The sequence below is a fragment of the Microcaecilia unicolor genome, chromosome 3, assembly GCF_901765095.1.
Source record: "Microcaecilia unicolor chromosome 3, aMicUni1.1, whole genome shotgun sequence".
In the NCBI taxonomy this organism is placed as follows: domain Eukaryota; kingdom Metazoa; phylum Chordata; class Amphibia; order Gymnophiona; family Siphonopidae; genus Microcaecilia; species Microcaecilia unicolor.
This window is the reverse complement of record NC_044033.1, coordinates 93,079,447-93,103,172: the sequence shown is the minus strand read 5'-3', so window position 1 is coordinate 93,103,172 and position 23,726 is coordinate 93,079,447. Positions and strand designations below refer to the sequence as shown.

Sequence of the window (23,726 nt, the reverse complement as noted above, 5' to 3'; positions counted from 1 at the left end):
GCCTACCAACTCCTCCTCTTATGGGGGGGGGGGGGGCATACCAGTGAGCGAGTCACACAAGGCAAAACTAACTATAACTCATTACAGTTCTCAATCCAGCTACTAGAAGTTTGTAATCTATCCCTAAGTAAGAAAACAGTTTCATATTTTCAACTAAGAAGCCTTCACTTTGGTTAGATGGCTAGAGCACAATTCAGCAACCTATTGGGTTCAGTGTTGCCAAAAACATGATACCTATGCAACCATGGAATGACTATTACTCCCCTTTATTCAAGATGTCCTTATTTTGTGTTTGTAATGCTTTTTTTTCACCTGTTCTTTCCCCCTCAGGGTGGTTTCAATGGAAACTTTGCTATCATCCCTGAAAATTCCCCTTTCCAGATAAGTGACAAAGGGGCTATCACAGTATGGAACTCCTCTGAATTAGACAGAGAAACCATGAAAGAGACCATCTTCCAGGTACACGTCAATCATGTCTACACACAGTACTAATGGTAAAAATGGAAAGTACTTAACTACCACTGCAGCTGAGGACTAGACATGTTCAGACTCAGTTTTGAGTGCCAAAGGGCAGCACCAAAACATATGAAAAATCTGTAGTGGCTTTATTATCACTTACCATGAGCAAGAGAACATGTTGTAACTCATGAATTACTCTGTAATCTCTTCCCGTCACAAGTTGATGCATAGGAAAATACTGACATGTTATAGATAGCCATGCTATGTTTTGTTTATGCCATAAATGCAAAGCTTGAAGTGTGGCATGTTCTGGCGTCCTGGTGCTCATTTTTCTCAGCAAAGAGGGGGAACATGGTATGCCTAAATGTGGTAGCATTTCTGTATTGTGTCTACATCAGGTGATTCAATTTCTAAAATTTGAGGTGCCTGTCATGTCTATTGTTCTTTATCACAAGCCAATGATCTGGATTTATTTATTATTTATTTATTTATTAGGATTTATTTACCGCCTTTTTGAAGAAATTCACTCAAGGCGGTGTACCGTAAGAATAGATCAAACATGAGCAGTAGGCAATTAGAGCAGTAAAAATATTCAAACAATATAGAAGAGAAGCACAAGGTTGCTCACCTCAGTTGGCAGGTACGTTGTCAATCGAGATGTATAAGGAGAGGCCGAAGCAGTACGTAAGAGCATAAGAATAGCCATACTGCACCAGACCAATGGTCTATCTAGTCCAGTAAGCCAATAGGAGTGGAGGAGTGGCCTAGTGGTTAGGGTGGTGGACTTTGGTCTTAGGGAACTGAGGAACTGAGTTCGATTCCCACTTCAGGCCAGGGGCATATCTGCGTGGGGCCTCAGGGGCCTGGGCCCCCGCAGATTTCACCCTGGACCCCCCTACCGCTGCCAACCCTCCCCCTCCGTTGCTGTCGCCTACCTTCGCTGGCGGGGGACCCCAACCCCCGCCAGCCGAGGTCCGCGTCCTCCTGCCGCTGCCGGCTGCCTTTAAAAGAATTCCGTCAGCTGGCGGGGGACCCCCAACCCCCGCCAGCCAAGCCGAGGTCCTTTCATTTCTTCCACTAAAGCTGGCGCTGAAAGTTTCTTCTGAGTCTGACATCGCTGCACGTTGCACGTGCAGGACGTCAGACTCAGAAACAGAATGAGCTTCATTCTGTTTCTGAGTCTGACGTCCTGCACGTACAACGTGCAGCAACGTCAGACTCAGAAGAAACTTTCGGCGCCAGCTTTAGTGGAAGAAATGAAAGGACCTCGGCTTGGCTGGTGGGGGTTGGGGGTCCCCCGCCAGCTGACGGAATTCTTTTACAGGCAGCCGGCAGCGGCAGGAGGATGCGGACCTCGGCTGGCGGAGGTTGGGGTCCCCCACCAGCGAAGGTAGGTGACAGCAATGGCGGGGGGAGATTGGCAATGGCAGCGGCTAGGGGGAGGGGGAACGGCAATGGTGGCGGCGGCGGCGGGGGGGGCTATAATGTGCCCCCTCACTCTGGCCCTGGCCCCCCCTACCGCCGCAGTTCAGATACGCCCCTGCTTCAGGCACAGGTAGCTCCTTGTGACTCTGGGCAAGTCACTTAACCCTCCATTGCCCCCTGTAAGCTGCATTGAGCCTGCCATGAGTGGAAAAGCGCGGGGTACAAATGTAACAAACAAAAACAAAAAAAAAACACCACGAGGGTGGAGGTACACAAATTCCTACGAAAAGTAGAATCTGAGGAGAGGAGGAGTAGGAGGAGTAGACTCTTGAACAACACCAGTAGGCGACGTAGTCGCCATCTCTTTATTTAACTATACACTCGACTCAACACAGCCGCGTTTCGGTGCTACAAACGCCTTCTTCAGGAGTCTATGAAATAAAACCAAACAATGGTAATAAAACAAACATGCAAAACAAAAGTAAATATAAAACATTAAATATCTGATGAACATAAATTACAGTTAAAAGCAGCATCAAAAAGGTGGGCTTTTAGCTTAGATTTGAAGACAGCCAGAGATGGAGCTTGACATACCGGCTCAGGAAGTCTATTCCAGGCATATGGTGCAGCAAGATAAAAGGAACAGAGTCTGGAGTTAACAGTGGAGGAGAAGGGTGCAGATAAGAGAGATTTACCCAGTGAACGGAGTTCCTGGGGAGGAATGTAGGGAGAGATGAGAGTGGAGAGGTACTGAGGAGCTGCAGAGTGAATGCACTTATAGGTCAATAAGAGGAGTTTGAACTGTGTGCGGAAATGGATAGGAAGCCAGTGAAGTGACTTGAGGAGAGGGCTAATATGACCATAACGACACTGGCGGAATATTAGGTGTGCAGCAGAATTGTGAACAGATTAAAGAGGAGAGAGATGGCTAAGTGGGAGACCTGTGAGAAGCAAGTTGCAATAGTCTAAGCGAGAGGTGATAAGAGTGTGGATGAGGGTTCTTTCTGGTAGTGTGCTCAGAAAGGAAAGGGCGAATTTTGGTGATATTATAGAGAAAGAAACTACAGGTTTTAGCAGTCTGCTGAATATGTGCAGAGAAGGAGAGGGAGGAGTCGAAGATGACCCCAAGGTTATGAGCTGATGAGACAGGAAGGATGAGAGTGTTAGCCACAGAAATAGAGAATGGGGGAGGAGGAGAGGTTGGTTTAGGGGGAACGATAAGAAGCTCAGTCTTGGTCATGTTTAGTTTCAGATGGCGCTGAGACATCCAGGCAGCAATGTCAGACAGGCAGGCTGATACTTTGGCCTGGATTTCGGCTGAGATTTCTGGTGTGGAGAGGTAGATCTGGGAGTCATCAGCATAAAGATGATACTGAAAATCATGGGATGAGATCAGAGTACCAAGGGAAGAAGTACAGATGGGAAAAGAAGAGGTCCCAGGACAGATCCCTGAGGTACACCAACTGACAGTGAGATAGAAGTAGAGGAGGATCCACTAGAGTATACACTAAAGGTACGCTGGGAGAGATAAGAAGAAAACCAGGAAAGAACAGAGCCCTGAAATTCAAATGAGGACAGTATATCAAGGAGTAGGCTGTGATCAACAGTGTCAAAAGCAGCAGATAGATCGAGAAGGAAGAGGTCTCAGGCCAAAAATAGGTGTGTGCTGGTTTTAATTTTGCCGCATGTCCATTTTCTGGCACAAAAAAACCTTTTTTCCAGGCGCTCTGAGGAAATGGACCTGTGTGTGTCCGAAACATGCCCCTACACCAGCGCAGGCCAGTTTTAGGCATGACTTAGTAAAAGGGCCCCTGAATGAGATGAACTTTTTGACTTCATAGAGTGCATGTGAATGAAAGCGATCAGCGTTAAACGTTTTGCACATGGTTCACCTGCTTGTCTGATGGCCTGAAAAGAACTCACAATTGCTGTTTGATGAACTCTTATTCTTAGTATATCAGTGCATTATTGTAATTTTAACATTATGTGACTCTCTGCAACAATGTGCTCAAGACAAAAAGTACAGTATAAATTCCATAAACATACAAATGTGGTTTATGGTTTATTCAGATTTGTTGAATCGCTTTTTTACAAAATAATTCAAGATGATGTACAATAAAATTGATTAATAGAAAAAAACTCCATTAAGTCACAGGAAAGCAAACCATTCATACAAGAAAGCAATCATATGTCCTGGCAGTGAATAACAGTGCCTCACATATGTGCTCCAATAGAAGTACATGATTCCCATGGGGAAAAAAAAGACAACATAATAATGTAAAACGGGTTTTCTGACACAAAGATCTAACATTGGACCCGGATGTTGCAGGGACATGGGAATTGATTGAGAAGTAAAGAAAAAATGATAGCTTATGGGTGGCATAGCTATGAGTTGGGTGTGGCCCAGCATCACCACAGCAGACCAAAACCAGAGGCACTAAGTGTCTTGCAGCAACAGAACAGAGCAACACCAAAGCAGACACTGAAGTCCAAAAGAGTCTTTAGTCAAACACTAGTAAAAAAGGCCCGTTTCTGTCAGAAATGAAACGGGCGCTAGCAAGGTTTTCCTCGGAGTGTATGTTTGAAAGAGAGTGTGTGTGAGAGATGGAGAGTGTGATAGACAGAGAGTATCTCAGAGAGAGTGTATGTGAGAGACAGAGAGTGAGTGAGTGTGTGTCCCCTCCCCCCTCCCTTTATGGTCTGAGGCCCCCCTTCCACCCCCACCTCTCTGGTCTCAGGACCCTCCTCACCCCTCCCTCCAGCCACCCATGTCCAGCGACCCTCCTCTCCCCTGCCCCCCTCCAGCCACCCATGTCCAGCAACCCTACTCTCCCCCTGCCCCCCTTCCAGCTACCCATGTCCAATGACCCTGCTCTCTTACCTGCCCCTCCTTCATCCACCCAGGTTGTGTAACCAATTCTTCGGGCAAGCAGGAAAGATCCCCGGTCCTGCCTTCCCGCTGCTGGCGCTAACGCTCCCCCGCTGCCGGATCGCTGTTCAAAATGGCCACTGAGACTTCCAATGGCAGACTCACGAGACTTCTGCTGAAGTCTTGGAGGCCGCCCTTGTAAGTATCGCTCCATGCCACTTGCTCCGCGCGTTTCCCTACTCTTCCCCCTGCCTGGGAATCAGCTGTGAGTGACGTCAGCCTGGCTATGGAGCCTAGCTCAGCAACTCCGAAGGCGCCACAGACACAGGCAGGCACATTAGAACATTGGTGGTGAGAATTATTATATAGGAAATCCCGATGTGGCCACGTTTCGCCAAATAGGCTGCATCAGGGGTAAACATAAACAACTAACCAATGCCACAACAGCTTGGATGCTCAGTTTCATTGCCAGGGTAAATTTTGTGTGACCCTGGTTAGTTGTTTATGTTTACCCCTGATGCAGCCTATTTGGCGAAACGTGGCCACGTTGGGATTTGTTTGAATAAAGAATCTTTTGGACTTCACAGTGTCTGCTTTGGTGTTGCTCCAGCATCACCACAGGTCATGCTGGTGTTCATGTTGTTGCAAATTATCTGTCCTATGTTATGAGCTAGTTCAACACCGAGTAGCTGCAGCGGACACAGTATTGCCAAGCTGGGTTCAACAGTTGTATAGACTGTTAATGATGATTATTTGTTGAACTTTGCTGATTAATGAAAATAACGCTGCAGGCAAAATATTTATTGCTACATGAAATTTAAGCTATCATCTTATTTTGAGAATGGGGGTGTGTGAATTGAGTGAGATAAAAGGACCAGTGCGAATGCTGCTGATATGGTTTTCCAGGCAGTTTTTGGATCAACCTCGATGTATTTGAGGCAGACTATTGAATATTACCGCCCTGCAAGGACCTTATGGTCTACCATGGTTTGTTGTTGGTGCAATGTCATTCACTAGCACATTATGCCATTACTAGAGAGGCTGTGTTTTCTCCTGTTGTACATTATCTTTGGAACCAGTTGCTAGAGCAGATGTGTCATCTGCCAGAGCTCTCTCATTTTAAGAAACAGCTCAAGTCATACATTTTTTGTCAGGCCTGTTAAGAATGAAGGATCATGTGCTGTGTTTGAATAAAGCAGAGCATTGGTTAACTAGAAGAGGGGGTTTTATTTATACTTTTTAAAACTTTTTATTTTTTTACTATTATATTGTGTATGTATTTCTGTACCCCTCCTAGGCAATAGGCAGCAATGCTTGAAAGAAATAAAATAAATACAATTTGTTTGCTAGAATTCAGTGAGTTGTGAGAACTATAGCTTGTCCGTTTTAACCTGCTGTTGGCTACAGCTATTAAAATGCCAAAGCAGAGGATGTTACTTGGTATCGCAGAACACTACAGCTGTAAGCAGTGTCTTTGTAAATCTAAAATGATTTCTGAAGTGTCTCATATATAAAGATCCCTGCTTTTTAAAACTGATATGGTTTCCACTCATTCTTACAGTATCATAAAGACTGGAATTGCTTTCAAATAGTTGTCACCCAGAAAAAAAAAACCAACAGCTTGTTGATTATCAGGCCATGTCATTCCACCTACTCTTCCCTTTGTACTTTTTGATGTTCTTGTTTCTCCGGTTGACAAATTTTAAGTACTTAGGTTTTTGGCTTGATTCAAAGCTCACATTTTCCCAAACTTGGTCCTGGAGGCACCCCAGCCAGTTAGGTTTTCAGGATATCCACGGTGACTATTGATGAGAGAGATTTGCATGGTGTGGAGGCAGTGCAAGCAAATCTCTCTGGAGGAGAACAGAGTTAACACCAAATTGTATGAGTGGGCAAAGTAAAAGGAAGCAGAAACCTACATATGTTTAGTTTTACACCAGTAATAGTTAAACTAATGAGAATTCTATTAGAGTCAAGAATAGTACATCACCTCCAAGATAGTGGATTATAGGATCCAAGGGCACATGATCCATAAGAGGAAGAGCTTTGCAAACAAACTGGTTGATTTTTCTGCTGAAGTGACCACAGTAGGATAAATCAGGGCATGCAACAAATGTGGCCTATCTGAATTTCAGTAAGAATTTGACACTTCTGCTTAAAAGGTACGTATTGTACACATGCTGCACTTTAGACACAGTCAATAAGGTAGAGAACTCCAGAGATGGTGTCCTGAACCAACAAATTCACTTGGGCAGTGTCTTCAAATACTCCCTAGGACAATAATAGCAGAGGCAGTATTCAAATAGTATTTACAAAGTCTCTTCAACTTCCTTTTAATTTTCTCAATAACACTGTAGCATATAATATAATTAGTTAGTTTCAAAGAAGATACTCACTTACCCCTGGATTCTATAAAGGGCACCCAAATATCTGAGCCCAAATTTGAGGGCAATCTTGAGATGCATGAGCAATTGAATTGAATAACAAACCAATTAACACCAATAATTGGACACTAACTTATTAACAATCAATTATTGATGTTAATTGGCACCAGTTAGGGGTTGTGCATGCATCTGGTGGCATGCTATTCTATAAGCCTGGGCACCCAAATCCCATAGCATGCAATCCAAAGTAGGGGCGTGGCCATGGGAGAGGCATGGGTGGGTCAGGGCACTTTCAAAAGATGCGTGTGGTGTTATAGAATTCTGGGGATGTGCACCCAACTTGCATGACAGGATCAGGGGTGAAGCTACATGGGGCCACAGGGGCAAGGGCCCCCACAGATTACGCCCTGGCCCCCTCTACATTTGACCCCCCCGCCGCCGCATCAGGTACCTTGTTTGCTGGCGGGGGTCCCCAAACCCCACCAGCCAAAGAGTTCTCTTCAGCGCCGGTCGACTCCGGTGCCTTCGTTGTGGGATCATCTGTTTCTGACGCCTTACGTCCTGCACCGTGCATGTAGACCCATGCAGGACGTAAGGCATCAGAAACAGATGATCCCACAACGAAGTCAACCGGCACTGAAGAAGACTCTTCAGCTGGTGGGGATTGGGGACCCCCGCCAGTAAACAAGGTACCTGATGCGGCGGCGGGGTGGGCGGCAGCATGGAGGGGGGTTTGCGGTTGCGGCAGCGGTCAAAAGTGGCGGCGGGGGTTGCGGTTGCGACGGCGCTACAAAGTGGCAGGGGGGGGGTCGGCGGCAGGGGGAGGCAACTAAACAGTGCCCCCCACCTTGGGCTCTGGCCCCCCTCCTGCCGAGGTCTGGCTACGCCCCTCGCCAGGATTTACACCAGGTTTCAGCTGGCGTAAGTCCTTGCACCCAAAGTGAGGCACAGGAATCCCCTCAAGGCTCTATTCTATAAAGGTATTAATCTCAAGGGTCCTTTATAGAATAGTGCTGAACACTGATTTTTCCTGGCACCTGTTTTTCAGCACCATCTACTGAATCCAGCCTTTACAGTCTTTGTTGGGATGCTAGGAGAGGCACTTTACTGTCTTAGTCTGGTTGGATGTGTGATGACCCCCAGAAGACCTGTAGCTGTAAATTTCTTCAGCCTCTGGTGCTGTTCCAGGATCCTGTAGAGTTGATAGGTCATCCTCAATGCCCTGCTGGAAATACACAACTATTTTATGCCCAATTCTCCTTTATTCCTTGGTCCCAGGATTGGGTACAGTAGGTTCCCCATTCCCAATGACCCAAGCTTAAACAGCTGCTATGACTGTAAATACTACTAGGTCTCTCCTTATAGATTGTTCTGGCTAGGGCAGTCAGGTATCCCTATCTCTTATATTTGTTTGGACTTAGATTGCATTGGTCTTGGGACTGGATAGGCTTTCCACTCACATAAAGGTCAGAGACTTGGAAGGCAGAAAGCCAAAAACGAATATTTGAATTGAGCACAGAGTTTTATACCTCTGACAAATTCCCTCCCAAATTCTCTTCTTCTGATTATTAATACTGGTCACAGAAGAAATGCTTACTTTCTAGAATCAGTGAGGTAACAACATGGCAAAAGGATATTTCTTTAACAGAGCCACTGGGTGTCACAGTGGGTACCCTTAAAGTGAGACCTAGGTTCTCTACAGTGTTGTAGAAAAATGTTTGATGTAGATATCTTTCAAATCATAACTATTCTACTGGTCCTTTGGCAGGTGTGGGCAGTTGATGCAGAAATGGAAGGGCTAAATTCAAGTGCCTTGTTGAACATCACTCTTCTTGATATCAATGACAACAATCCAGAATTTGAGATGGAGCCATTCATTTTCACTATACTCGAAGGAGACTATAGGTCAGGACTGCCAGTCAAGGTTGGAAGTGTGTCTGCCAGAGATTTGGATGAGGGAGCAAATGGACAGATCACATTCCATGTATCCTCAGAAGATGGGAAGGATGAATTTACCATTCAGCAAGTAAGAGTTTGGAAAATGCCATAAGAAATCTTCTGTTTTTTCTCATCTAGTATACTTCAAAATATTAATTTTATAGACTATATCCAAATTACGCAAAAAACAAATAGGACAATTCTATAAGCTGCCATTTATGCACGTCAAAGGTGCCATTAATTGACAGATACCTCTGTGCATTAGGTACTATTCTATAAGGTAGTGCCTAAGGGGCCCTTTTTCAACACCACAGTACAACTACCATGGCATTGGTGTACACCAGTCTTGCACTACCGCTGGCCTACCGTGGGAGCCAGTGGTAGTACTGCCCCCACTCATGCCATTGTTTTTATTTTTAGCGCTGGGAACTTACCCGGCAGTAATCAGGCAGTGTCTTGTGTAGCCTGGTTACTGCCAGGTTAGCACGGAAGCCCTTACTGCCTCCTAAAAAGGAGGTGGTAAGGACTCCCCTGAAAATGGTTGTGCAGCAAGTATGTACTTACTTCACAGCCCCTTTTACCCACTGTGGTAAAAGGGGCCTCGGAGCGTGGCAAATCCACACACTGATGCCACCACAGGGACCCTTTTGCTGCAGCTTAGTAAAAGGAGCCCTAAGTGCCATAGCGCCTAACTGCAAGGGGGGGGCCTACATGTGAGAGTGATTTCACTGGTTTGGCGTTAGCATTCTTGGTATGACCTCGGGGTTACAGACATCTCTTTCTATTTTAACTGTGCTGCCCATGTTGTAAATAACTTTGATGTTTTTATGAAGGGCAGTAAACAATAATCATCGTTCATAGCTTAAGATTTTATCTAAACATCACATGAGGATATTTTAGGCTGCGTTCTCCTGGCTGTTTTTTTTTTCATCACAAAAAGAATAGGTCAAAGTGATCTTAAACATGATAACCAATCAAAATGTTGAAAAAGACCACTACTAAGACTTCAAAAATATCCTTCAACAGTAAAATTTAGCCTTACACTCACATAACAACAATATTCTTGCAATTTCTAATTCCTTTTATATATTAGGGAAAAAAGACCTCAGAGAAATTCAAATGTAGATAGCTATCATCAACTTGTTCCATAAATTCTTAATCATAGGTGAAAAAATTCTATATTTTAATCTGAATTAAATTACTGCATATTGTAGATTTACAAACAATGCAGCCAGTATTTATGCAGAAACTGTAGAGTTTTCTAAGGTTTTTTACAGCTGCAGATGGGAGAGCTGAGTTTGATCCGTTGCTACGACAAGCTGACAGCTTGATTTTTGCATCAAAGTCTTTGAACATCCTCATGAGAAAATGCAATCCTGGAAACAGCCACAGACAGTGATGAAACTTTGATGAGTTGGGATTATAGCTAGTGGAGTTGGATGCAGCTAAGTGTTCTGGAATTTTATTTTTAGCTGAACCTCAATATATAATTTATAAATTTACTTAAACTCTGGGAATCTCTGATAGCATCAAACCAAAAATAGAAACTGTGGTTCCACATCAAACAAACATAAACCAGTGTGATAAACAATCAACCATAGAACCATTTGAAATGTAATACACTTTGTCTCTCCCCCCCCCCCCCCAAAAAAAAAAAACAAAAAACTTTACATGGGAAGGAAAAGCCTCGGACCCTAGTATGGAACCAGCAATGTTCTCACAGACCTTAAACAGGGCTTTTTAGGATGCAATTAAATGTTGGAGAGGTGTTTCTGCCGTTGAGCCCTATTTAAGGTTTATGAGAACACTGCTGGTTCCAGACTAGGGTCTGAGGGTGTTCCTTCCGATCTAAAGATTTTTCTTTTTTTTTGAGAAAGTGTATATTTGAAAGGTATTAATCTGCAAATGAACCTTTTTCGGAGATGCGAAGGCTTAGAACGAGAGGACATGAAATGAGATTGAAGGGGAGCAGACTCAAGAAAAATGTCAGGAAGTATTTTTTCACGGAGAGAGTAGTGGATGCTTGGAATGCCCTCCCACGGGAGGTGGTGGAAACGAAAACAGTAACAGAATTCAAACATGCGTGGGATAAACATAAAGGAATCCTGTTCAGAAGGAATGGATCCTAAGGAGCTTATCTGAGATTGGGTGGCAGAGCCGGTGGCGGGAGGCGGGGATGGTGCTGGGCAGACTTATACGGTCTGTGCCAGAGCCGGTGGTGGGAGGCGGGACTGGTGGATGGGAGGTGGAGATAGTGCTGGGCAGACTTATACAGTCTGTGCAAGAACCGGTGGTGGGAGGCGGGGCTGGTGGTTGGGAGGCGGGGATAGTGCTGGGCAGACTTATACGGTCTGTGCCCTGAAAAGGACAGGTACAAATCAAGGTAAGGTATACACAAAAAGTAGCACATATGAGTTTGTCTTGTTGGGCAGACTGGATGGACCATGCAGGTCTTTTTCTGCCGTCATCTACTGTGTTACTATGTTACTATGTATTACATTTCAAATGGTTCTATTGTTGATTGCTTATCACAGTGGTGTTCTAATCTCTGGCCAAATATCATCTTTTATACTATTAAATTATAATCCACTGTACACTGTGTAAGGTCTTGTTTGAACTAGTGGTTTAGAACATGACATATAAAGCAGATTATAATATCCAAACCAATACAAAGAGGCCAGTGGTATACAATAACCAAACTCAAACAAAAGAAATATCACAGTAATCTAAGAGGCCCTTTTACTAAGCCGCACTAAAAAGTGGCCTGTGGTAGTTTTAGCATGTGGCTTTCCGGCACACCAAGGCCATTTTAGCGCAGCAGTAAAATGGCTGAATTTTTCTCATAATGCCCATGCACTAATTTCCCAGTTAGTGCATGGCCATTAGTGTGGAAGCCCTTACTGCCATCTATTTTGTAGGCAGTAGGGGCTCCCGTGCTAATCTGGCACTAATTGGTTGGCATGTGGCAATGCCCCTGCACTAACCAATAAGCACAGGGAATGCCTACTCTCCACCATTAAACACGCCCCCGTGCTAAAAAATAAAATGTCATTTTTAGTGTGGGATCAGCAAACTACTTCAGGATGCCTCAGCATGTCTCATGGCAGTGCTTTTTGGTGCACAGTAGGCATGCACGAGTGCCTACCACCAATTAGTAAAAGGACCCCTAAACTGAAGGAGAAAAAGCCTCAAAACGCGTTGGACCAGACTGGACTGGTAGCTGCAGCAGCATTTTCACACCGATTTTATTACTTCACTGCAAGATACATTTTAAAGTGGAAATAATTTTTGCACTGTTAGAAGTTACAACATTGATATATATGAGTTGTTGATTTTTGAATAAGTTAGGGGACCTTTTGCTAAACTCAAAAAGGAAAAAGTGGTGCCTGTACAATATTTGATTTCAGAATACATTGTTGATGTGCAGAAGAACATTATCCACCCCTGCTTTTTGTGATTCATTGCATGGGGTACTCTTCTCCTTCTGGTTTCCTTCCTTATGCAGGTCATTCCTGCACACTAAGGCCATTTTTACTGCAGCTGTAAAAATGGCTTTTTCCTATTTTTTTGTATTAATGGCCATGTGCTAACATGCAGCCATTTTGTTAAATTGCCAAGTGTGCACGTACTGCCACCCATTTTGCAGGCAGTAAGGTCTCAAGCACTATCCATGCACTAATCAATTAGCATATAGTAATGTACCTGCCCTAACAAGTTAGCACATGAACGCTGTGAGACCCCAAGTGAGGGTTATGGGGTGGCCCTGGGATTAACTCAGCCAGACAAGGTGTATAAACGTGAAAATAAATGTTTTATTCACCTGAGCCCCGAGACCTGTTACCTCACAGGCTAGGGAACCTCAGATGCAACAGTTTACCTGGGTTACTAGCAGTCTGTCGCTGGTGAGGGCTGCTCCGGCCCAAACCCAGCAATTTTCCGGGCTTTTCAGGTTTGGCCCCAGCCAGACCTCAGCAAGGCTTGCAAGTCTTAACAAGAAGCAAATGTTGGCTTACCTCAGCCAGGATATAGCAGCTAAACATATTCTGTAAAGGGGTAGACTTGAGCTTCAGTTCTTTCTTCCCTGGGCCTCCTTAATCTCAGCCTTGCCCTGTCTTTTAAACTCCCAGGTATTGACACCGCCCCTCCTGGCTCACATCCTCCCTGGGCAGGATCAGTGCTCTTAAGGTGGCCCAGGCTAGTTAGAGAGGGACTTTTCTTAAGGGTGAGGGGCAGTGTTCTATAAACCCCATTACAAACATCTACTCTCTACCCCGACACAAAAATAAAAATATTTTTTAGTGCGCAGTTAGTGTGCGTACATTTGGCAGTTACCATAGGACACCTGAGCACATCCCATGGTATGCCATTTTAAGCTGAGTTAGACACACATTAGTACCCAACATAGCTTAGTAAAAGGCCCCCTTAAGGAGATTTTTATGCCAATGATAGAGGCAAGCAGTGTAAGGTGAATTTAAACCGATTTGCTCTGAGGTTTTTCCTCCAATTTAGATCACAGTGGTGTTTGTTTTATTAGATTTTAATATAAAGTAGATTGTCATCTCTTGAAGAGAAGATACAGCTTCTGCTATCTTATAACTTCTTGATGCATGGAAATTTATTATATGCATGTTAATTCATAGGTTAATGTATATTAATTCTGCCTACCCCCAAAGTTTTAAAGCTTCTTTACAAATGTGTGTTAATGAATGCACATCCTGTTGTACAGTACATTGAGTCTGATGTATCACTTTGCATTTTGATACACTTTGATTTATGGGCACTACAGATTTCTTGAGCCCTTCTTGAGACAGAGGACTAGTTGCAATATTAATTAAGAACCATTTTTGTTAAACTAGTTTAGGAACAATCCCCTGGATTCTATAAAGTGTGACTTGAGTTGTGTGCACAACTCCGTTCATACTCTGGATTTGCACGCACAACTTAATTAGCTTAACAAGACAATCAGCACCAATAATTGAACTTAGCAAGCAATTATTGACACTAATTGGCATTAATTAGAATTTATGTGCACAAATGTGTAAGTGTATTCTATAAAGTGATGCACATAAATTCTAAGATGCGGATCTGAAAAGGGGGCATGGTCATGGGCATTCCTCAAATTTATGTGTAGAAGTGGTCCATTCCACGCATTATTTAAGTGTCAGCATTTACACCAGGTTTTCATTGGTGTAAATGGCCGCAGAAAATGGGTGTTGGGCGTATTCTATATGCCTAGATTTAGGCATATTCTATAAACCTAAATTTAGGCGCAGTTTATAGAATATGCCTAGGCATAATTTTTTTTCAGCGACAATTTTTTAGTTGTGATATATAGAATCTAGCCCAATGTGGGCATGCTTTTGAGAACTTTTCAATGTAGGTTTAATATCTCATACAAATGCATTGTGGATATCCTGGAAAACCCAACTAACCAGGGGTCCTCAGGGCAAGTTGGGAACCACTAATCTAAAATATAGCACGTCAAGCTAACAATTCTCCTTTCAAACATTTAAACAAATAACAAATAGGACTGAAAAGCATATACATACAGAGTGACAAAATGACATTTCCCCTTCCTCCATTTGCAAACTCATATATGTCAATTTGGGGACTGGTGGTCTCATTTCATGATAGGGACTGTGTGAGGCATGTCTTTTTGTTTATGTTTGTGTCTTTGTGTGTATGTGCTTGTCTTTGTGCATATGTTTCTGTGTCTGTATGTCTGTGCATGTTTATATATGTGTTTGTGTTTGTCTCTCTTTGTGTGTTTTTGTGCATCCGTGCGTCTATGAGTGTGTATGTATGTGTGTGCTTGTATTTCTGTCTCTCTTGGTGTCTGTCTTTGTGTATGTATGTGTGTGTGTGTGTGTGTGTGTCTTTGTCTTGGGAGGAGGGAGAGGGTATGTTTGCACACATCCTCATATGTGTGTGTATCTTTGTGCCTGTGGGTACAGACAAACTGATAAAGTGGATGGAGCCTTTCTAATTGGCACTATTGGTTGGGTGAAACACCTCTAAAATTGTGGAACCTGATACACTGAAAAATGTAAATGACTAGAGGATCGTTAGGCTGACTCTATGTTTTAGACGGTTTCAATATATAAAGGAATATTTAAGCTATATCACCAGTCTGAATTGATCTGCATTTATTTTGTCTCTGCAGAATGGAATTCTTACCACTCAGGGTTTATTGGACAGAGAATTCAAAGACAAATATGAGCTGCTGCTCCATGCCTCTGATAATGGAATACCTCAGAGACAGGTAACGGGCAGGAGGGAAGCAGCAATTAAACAAAGCTTCAATAAAATGCTCTTTTCATTCCTTACTAGGATCATTTTTTTCCTGTATCTTATAACAGAATTTTACTCACATCACTGTCTGTGTATTGGATGTCAATGACAACTCCCCGTGCTTCACTGAAACTGAGTATTCTGCCACTATACGAGTAGCAAACATTAAGAAAGGAGATGTGGTACTGATCATATCTGCTGTAGACAAGGACTTGGGGCATAATTCTCTTATTTCTTATAGGTAATGTAAATTTATCATTGACTAATTTGTATGAGTGAAAGATAATAAGCGTATTTTTATAGCAGCATATCAAATATAAGCAAATAAATGTTAGCAAACATTTATAGGACTTGAGTACATTGACATAAAATATGTTTATAGTCTGCCTCATTGATATTCAGTCCACGGCAGTCAATATTTTTCTAAATGCTGGCCACTGCGGGTGTTTCTAGGCCAGGATATCCAACACCGGGCCATACCCAGATACCAGCACTGAGTCTCCAGTTCTTTGGTGGCCTCTGGATGTTATCCGGGTACCACCAATATTCAGTGCTATCACCCAGCTAGCTATCCAGCAGTTAGGACAACTTTTTCTCAGTCCTCACTTGCCCGGATCTCCTGGGGCTAAATATTGGCGCTGCCTGAATAACTTACAACTCTGCCTTCACTCTGCCCCCAGACTGTCCCAGTACTACCTGCATACTGCTGAGGCAGTCTGACCAGATATTTGGTGGCACTATCCACTTAAGTGCCACTGAGAGTCATGTGATGACCTCACAGTGAGCAGAAGCCCAGCAAGTTCCCTCTCCCCCATTTATCAGAAAAACTTTTCCCGATGGTCAGATTCTGCTAAAGACTACCTCCAGAACCAAGCCAGATAGTTAAATTATACCATGTGTGCAAATCCTACTTAGTGTGGAAGGAAAGCTGTAGAGTGGCCTAAGAGAAAAGCAAACCACACAGAGGAAGAAATGGCGACAGGGGTCATCCCACTAATGATTACACTCCTGGAAACAGTACACAAATTCACCTGTAGCATTGCGGTAGTCCTAGAAGACAAATTATCAAAATTGCAATCATCAGTAGATGAAATAAACGGCTGCTTAAAAGGCCAGGCTATGAGGCTGCAGCAGGTGGAAGTTTGAATGGCACAGACGGAGGACTGGGGTAGCCACAACAGACATCTGGATGCACAGGCTAGAGGAGCATCAAGAAACCCTGATGGACGGAGCAGAAGAGCAGGACAACAGAAGTAGAAGGAACAGTGTGTGCCAGGTTCGCCTGACAGAGTTTGTCAAGGATGGAGATCTGATGGGTATAATGGAGAAATGGCTCCTGGAACAAGTCCGGGAATACCCCCATAGGAACTGCCAATTAAAAGAGAAGGTTTTGCAAATAAGTCAAGACTTTACTCAATTTCCTCCTATAGTAGTATCTAGTTATAGTTTTCCTCCTTCAGGTGAACTCTGGGGGCACAGCATGTTCACGGAGAGCTGATTTATTTATTGACAAATGATTTTTCACCGTAAAGGTTTAGGCATTCACTTTCAGGCTTATTTTCGAAAGAGAAAGACACCCATCTTTCGACACAAATCGGAAGATGAGCATCCTTCTCCCAGGGTTGCCCAAATCGGCATAATCGAAAGCCGATTTTGGACGTCCCCAACTGCTTTCCGTCACGGGGATGACCAAAGTTTCCAGAGGCATGTCAGAGGCGTAGCGAAGGCGGGACTTGGGCATGCCTAACACATGGGCGTCCTTGACCCATAATCGAAAAAAAGGGCGTCCCTGACAAGCACTTGGATGACTTTACTTGGTCCTTTTTTTGCTACCACCAAGCCATGAAAAGGTGCCTGAACTGACCAGATGACCACCGGAGGGAATCGGGGATGACCTCCCCTTACTGCCCCAGTGGTCACTAACCCCCTCCCACCCTCAAAAAAATAGTTTCAAAATATTTTGTGCCAGCCTCAAATGTAATACTCAGGTCCATCGCAGCAGTATGCAGGTCCCTGGAGCAGTTTTAATGGGTGCAGTGCACTTAAAGCAGGCGGACCCAGGCCCACCCCCCCCCCCCACCTGTTACACTTGTGGTGGTAAATGTGAGCCCTCCAAAACCCACCAGAAATCCACTGTACCCACATCTAGGTGCCCCCCTTCACCCCTAAGGGCTATGGTAGTGGTGTACAGTTGTGGGTAGTGGGTTTTGGGGGACTCAGCACACAAGGTAAAGGAGCTATGTACCTGGGAGCAATTTATGAAGTCCACTGCAGTGCCCCCTGGGGTGCCCGGTTGGTGTCCTGGCGTTTCTGAGATGGGTGGCCTTAGTTTCCATTATCGCCGAAAATCAGAAATGACCAAGTCTAAGGACGACCATCTTTAGGAACGACCTAAATGTCAAGATTTGGGCGTCCCCGACCGTATTATCGAAATGAAAGATGGCCACCCACCCATCTTGTTTCGATGATACGGGTTTCCCCGTCCCTTCGCCGGGACGTCCGGCGAGGATGTTCTCAGGAAAACTGGGGTGCCCCTTTCTATATAAAAAAATTTGAATAGAGGGTTGAGATTGGAGGATATTCTGTGATGTGTAGAGCTGTTAAGGTGAGCCACGTTTTAGCAGTATGACTCACTGAAAGATTGCTAGGTTATATGTACAGCCTATACTGAATCCTTCTTTAACCCTCAATTAAAAATAAAAATTAAAAAACAAATATAAAAGATTTTTTATTTCATGAAATTTTCTCAGGATGCTCTCCGTGAACATTCCGTTGAACCCTTTGATTTTCACCAGCAGAGTTAGGGCGAAGGGCGACGAAAATGATAGTGGGGATGGGACGACTTTCCTACGAAGAGAGGCTGAGAAGGCTAGGGCTTTTCAGCTTGGAGAAGAGACGGCTGAGGGGAGATATGATAGAAGTGTATAAAATAATGAGTGGAATGGATCGGGTGGATGTGAAGCGACTGTTCACGCTATCCAAAAATACTAGGACTAGAGGGCATGAGTTGAAGCTACAGTGTGGTAAATTTAAAACGAATCGGAGAAAATTTTTCTTCACCCAACGTGTAATTAGACTCTGGAATTCGTTGCCGGAGAACGTGGTACGGGCGGTTAGCTTGACGGAGTTTAAAAAGGGGTTAGATAGATTCCTAAAGGACAAGTCCATAGACCGCTATTAAATGGACTTGGAAAAATTCCGCATTTTTAGGTATAACTTGTCTGGAATGTTTTTACGTTTGGGGAGCGTGCCAGGTGCCCTTGACCTGGATTGGCCACTGTCGGTGACAGGATGCTGGGCTAGATGGACCTTTGGTCTTTCCCAGTATGGCACTACTTATGTACTTATGACTTACTATTATTAGTTTCCATTTTTTGTCTCTCCCTTGGGATTTTTGATAGTGATTATTAATTTAAAAAGAAGTGCAGCTGAATATCTGGCCAGGAGCTGTTCAGCAGAAGTTAATCAGGTAGTTAACTCTCATGTCATATCGACCCCAGTATTTTTAGGGACAATTAGGTACAAAATCTTGCTAGATTAAATATCAATATATAGTTTTTAAAATACATAGATCCAAATTTGGAAAACATAAATTTACCCTATTTATAATCCTTAATAGTATGATGATTAATGTTCCCATGAATTTTTCCCCATACAGCTTCGAGAGTCCTTCTAATAACTTCTTTATAAATGAATCTACTGGCGAGATAATTGTTTTGAATTTGGCCCGTGTTACGACTGACACAGTAACTGTGTTAAGTGTTATTGCCACTGATCACGGAGTTCCAGCACTTACAGCAAAAGGTAGGTCAATCTTATTTAATATTTTCCCCACAGACATTCTCTGATAATGTCCCAGTCCTTGTTTAGGCTTTCTTTCTGATTCTGTCTACTGCAGTTCCTCCAGGTATAAGGCTCAGTCATTTGAACTGATAATGGAGAATAGTTATCACTGAACCTCATGTGATGAAGAAAGGGAGAACGCCTGAAGCACAAACCACTTTACATCATACATTTCAGCCTGAGCAGTATTTTCTCTACTAGCCCCACACACAAACATCAGAATGCAAAGCTACATGAAGAAGGCAATTTTATAACCTGGTGCCTAGTTTAAGGCAGCCAAAACACACCTATTTTTTAAAAGTGAAGTAGATGCCTATTTTTCTTTATAAAGTACTAGCATATATGGCCAAAAATGCACCTTAATTTAAGGTGCATACACTTACAGCAGCCCTGTTTTTAGAACGAATAATGCACAAAAAGGTGCTTTAAATGACTAGAAGACCACTGGAGAGAAGAAGGGGTGACCGCCTCTTACTCTCCCAGTGGTCACTGACCCCCCACCCCCAAAGATGCGAATACAAATTGTACTTACCAGCCTCTACAACAACTTCAGATATTATAGCCAGTTTAATTAGCGCAGCAAGCAGGTCCCTGGCGTAGTGTATTGATCTATGCAGTGGACTGTAGAGAAGGGGACCCAGGCTCATATCTCACTCTACCTGTCTCACTTGTGGTGGAAACTGTGAGCCCTCCAAAACTAACCAAACCTACTGTACCCACATATAAGTAACTCCTTTACCCATAAGGGCTATTGAAGTGGTGTACAGTTGGGGGGCAGTGGTGTTGGGTGGGTTTTGGAGGGCTCAGCAGACAAGATAAGGGAGCAACAGTGAGATGTGTATCTGGGAGCTTTTACATGAAGTTCACAGCAGTGCCCCCTAGGGTGCTCGATTGCACACCTGGGATATTTGTGTGGCCAGTCTACTAAAATTGCTGGCTTCTCCTACATCCCAATGGCTTGATTTTGTGCATTTTGCACTTGGATGGGGTTTTTTTCCCCAAAAATGGACCACAAAGATAAATGTATAAAGCACAAAACCTTGTTCAAAATGATATTTAAGAAAAAAAAGACAGACATTTTTCTTTTTCCAAAAATGGTTACATTTGCTATTCGGATTTGGGACATTTAGCACAAAATGTCCAAAATCTGACTTAGACATCATATTGAAAATGCCCCTCCACTCTATGTGCTTTGAAATTGACTCTATAAATTTGTTACTATAACACTGTTGGAGGGACACTATCCTGTAAATATTCCTAATATTGTATTAACTCTGATTCCAAAAAATATGGGAGCAGATCTTACTTTAGTATCCAATTACAGACTGGTTGCAAGTATTTCATGGCTTGCCAAATTAATGGAGTTTGTTTTTAATAGCCAGTTCTCAGAATATATCTTTTATCCTCTACATGCCTGCATTTATCACAACATGGCTTTAGGCCAACGTACAGCATACAGATTCTTTTACTAATTTTGGCAGCTGAAACAAGGAAATATCTGTGGAGATGCTTGAGGACCTTGCAATTAGATTATTGGGGCATGTTTGCTCCAGAGATCATGTGACAATTCTATTGGCTACCTGTCCAATATAGAGCATCTTATTAGGTTTTAGCTCTGGTACACCAGGTTCTCCACGAGGGCTTACCGCCATATTTGAAATCAATGATTCAGTTGTATGCCCCAGGTAGAAGTCTGAGGTCAGGTATTGCTCACCTGCTTGATATGGGATTGAATGGTAGGCAAATTCATTCTAAACTTGCTGTCTTTGTTCATGTGACAAATTTATCACAAGAACATGGAAGTCAATGAATAAATAAGGGGGCCAATCAGTGCCAGACTGATGGTAGATTTTGTTTTGATACTAACATCTCTCTGTCCACACATAGGAGATAATTCTCTACAGGTTGCCTAAAGGTGCCAGGATGATGCACCCTAAGCACAAATTGTATATCGGCAGTTATGTGCTTTATTGGTGCTATAGAATACTGGTGTAAGCCAGCAGTTACACACCTAAGTTTTAGGCACGAGCACTTATTCTAGCTAACAGGCTGGTGTAAATGTCTGTGCCCAACTGCTATCAGGTGTATAACTGATAGAATTCTAGAACCTGCATGCATAACTGCTAAACACATTCCTGACCATCCTATGTCCCTCGCAGGCCCAACCCCCCTCGCAGTTGCATGCTATGGATATTGTGTGCTCAATTTCTAGAACACTAAAGGCAGTTACGCATATAACTGCAAATTTGTGCCAATAAACACCATTTATAGCCAATTATTAGGTATTGCCAATTAGCAGCTAATTTAATAAGTTTTATGCATAACTGACACTATTCTATAACTTTTTATTTTTTGTTACATTTGTACCCCGCGCTTTCCCACTCATGGCAGGCTCAATGCGGCAGGCGATGGAGGGTTAAGTGACTTGCCCAGAGTCACAAGGAGCTGCCTGTGCTGGGAATCGAACTCAGTTCCTCAGGACCAAAGTCCACCACCCTAACCACTAGGCCACTCCTCCACACTTGCACGTGAAACTGCACACTCAGCATTAAACTGTGCACCCAAGTTTATAGAATTAGGGTGTATACACGCACACACACACACACACACACCAGGGGTGTAGCCAGATCTCGAGGTGGGAGGGGGCCAAAGCCTAAGGTGGGGGGGCACATTTTGGTTGTTTCCCCACCTCCACTGCCTCCACCTTGCCGCCATCCACTGCTGCCGCTGTACATCTTCACTGGTAGGGGTCGCCAACCCCTGCCAGCTACAGCACCGCCGCCGCCGCAAATACCGTAAATACTTCGTCCAGCGCTGGTCTCTGGCACTGCCGCATTGCCTGCCCTGCTCTCTCGTCCCCTCATGTCCTGCTCGCTCCTTAGGAGTGTGCCGGATGTGAGGGGAAGAGAAAGCAGGGCAGGCAATGTGGCAGTGCCGCCACAGACCAGCATTGAATGAAGTCTTCAGCTGCTGGCGGGGGTTGGGGACCCCCGCCATCCAACCAGGAACCCAGAAAATATTTGGGGAGGCCCAGGCTCCCGTGGCTCCAGCTAGCTATGCCACTGACACACACACACACAAACAAACTGCACAAACAGAATATGGTAAAAGTTGCCCGTTATTCTACTTATCTTACACTTATTGATATCAATTATCCTTTTTTCTTTTTTTAGCCACTGTACTTCTCTGTTTGCTGGTAAATGACACAGACTTTGGCCTGGTGTTTGAAAGCTACAATTATAAGTTCATCATTTTGGAAGAGGGGGCAGTGGGAACTAGAGTTGGCTCAGTGAAAGCAGTAACAGGAAGTTTAGCCATCACTGTTGCATACTCCGTCAAGACCTCTCCTGACAAGTTCTCCATAACTAATGATGGAAACATTGTGACCCGTACATCTTTGAATCGAGAGGAGCGGGATCTTTACAACATTGTTATAGAAGCTGTGGATTCACGAACACCACCAAAAACAGCAGTTACTGTGGTACTGTATCCAAACTATCATATCTTTTTATTATTTTTTTATCTAGGTTTATTATGTTTTTGTAATAATAAGAAAAAACAAGAGCCATAACATTAACAGGAATGGCGGCATGGACACTACAGTAAGAAAAGTAAAGGTAAAGCAAACATCAATCGGACATAGAAATGAATATACAATAAATCAAGTATTATGACAAACATAGGATTAAGTGTTAAACTTAACTAAAAGATTTGCCTTTTTGGCAAGATAAGCTTCAGATCCTTAAGTCAATCACACTAAGTTCCACCAGTTATCATTAACTTTTGACAGGTCTTTCCATGAATTCAGAATGATTTTAAGAGCAAGAGAAAGTAATGTATCTAACACAGAACTGGTCCCAAAAAACAGGAAGGCAATCGATCCACAAATTCCAAGATAGAATTATATACAATCTTTCTCTTTCTTAGACCACAAAACAAGTAGGGAGAGTGAAACAAGACAAGGAGATCAATTAAACAGTAAACCAAGAAAACGTGGTATTAATTTGATTATCCCCAGTTATTATTTATCTGAATCATTATTCCACATTGATCATCTGGTTGGCCTCCTCAAACCCAAAACGGTGTATAGTCAATTAATTTCTTTGGAAACATACTTATTGTCCAATATTAGTGGAAACAATACACCTAATTTCATTTTTTTTACCCTTTTAAAACCAGAAATTATTTAACAATACAAACACTTGAACTCTGATCCAATTCCCACTGATTAAAGTAATCCCAGTTTCACAGGCTTCACTCCTTTTGAATTAATATACTAAGAGGAATCATTTCAGAGGAAAAAGAAACTTTAGGAGTCATACCCGGAACTCTGGGAAAACAACAATCTCGATATTAATCATCTGTAACAATATTCATTTTATTCAAATTTTTCTGGTCCATTAACATTTTCAAAATCTTAACTGTTTCCTATTCCTGTAGAACTTCATTTGATGTATCAATTTTTCATTCTCAAAGGATTCGATTAGATTATCCATGTGGCTCACTAATAAGATTAT

The 23,726-nt window shown here is 43.2% G+C and overlaps 1 protein-coding gene across 4 annotated transcripts in view; it reads left to right on the top strand.

The window, feature by feature from the left end:
* Nucleotides 1–23,726, top strand: part of LOC115465597 (protocadherin Fat 4-like) — a 204,670-nt gene that overhangs the window by 23,435 nt on the left and 157,509 nt on the right. For all 4 annotated transcript variants that reach the window (XM_030196179.1, XM_030196180.1, XM_030196178.1 and 1 more), the window contains exons 4-9: nucleotides 331–459; nucleotides 8,906–9,163; nucleotides 15,239–15,337; nucleotides 15,435–15,607; nucleotides 19,025–19,170; nucleotides 22,383–22,690. In XM_030196179.1, the coding sequence (XP_030052039.1) occupies nucleotides 331–459; nucleotides 8,906–9,163; nucleotides 15,239–15,337; nucleotides 15,435–15,607; nucleotides 19,025–19,170; nucleotides 22,383–22,690 (1,113 nt within the window). The remainder of the gene's footprint in view (nucleotides 1–330; nucleotides 460–8,905; nucleotides 9,164–15,238; nucleotides 15,338–15,434; nucleotides 15,608–19,024; nucleotides 19,171–22,382; nucleotides 22,691–23,726) is intronic.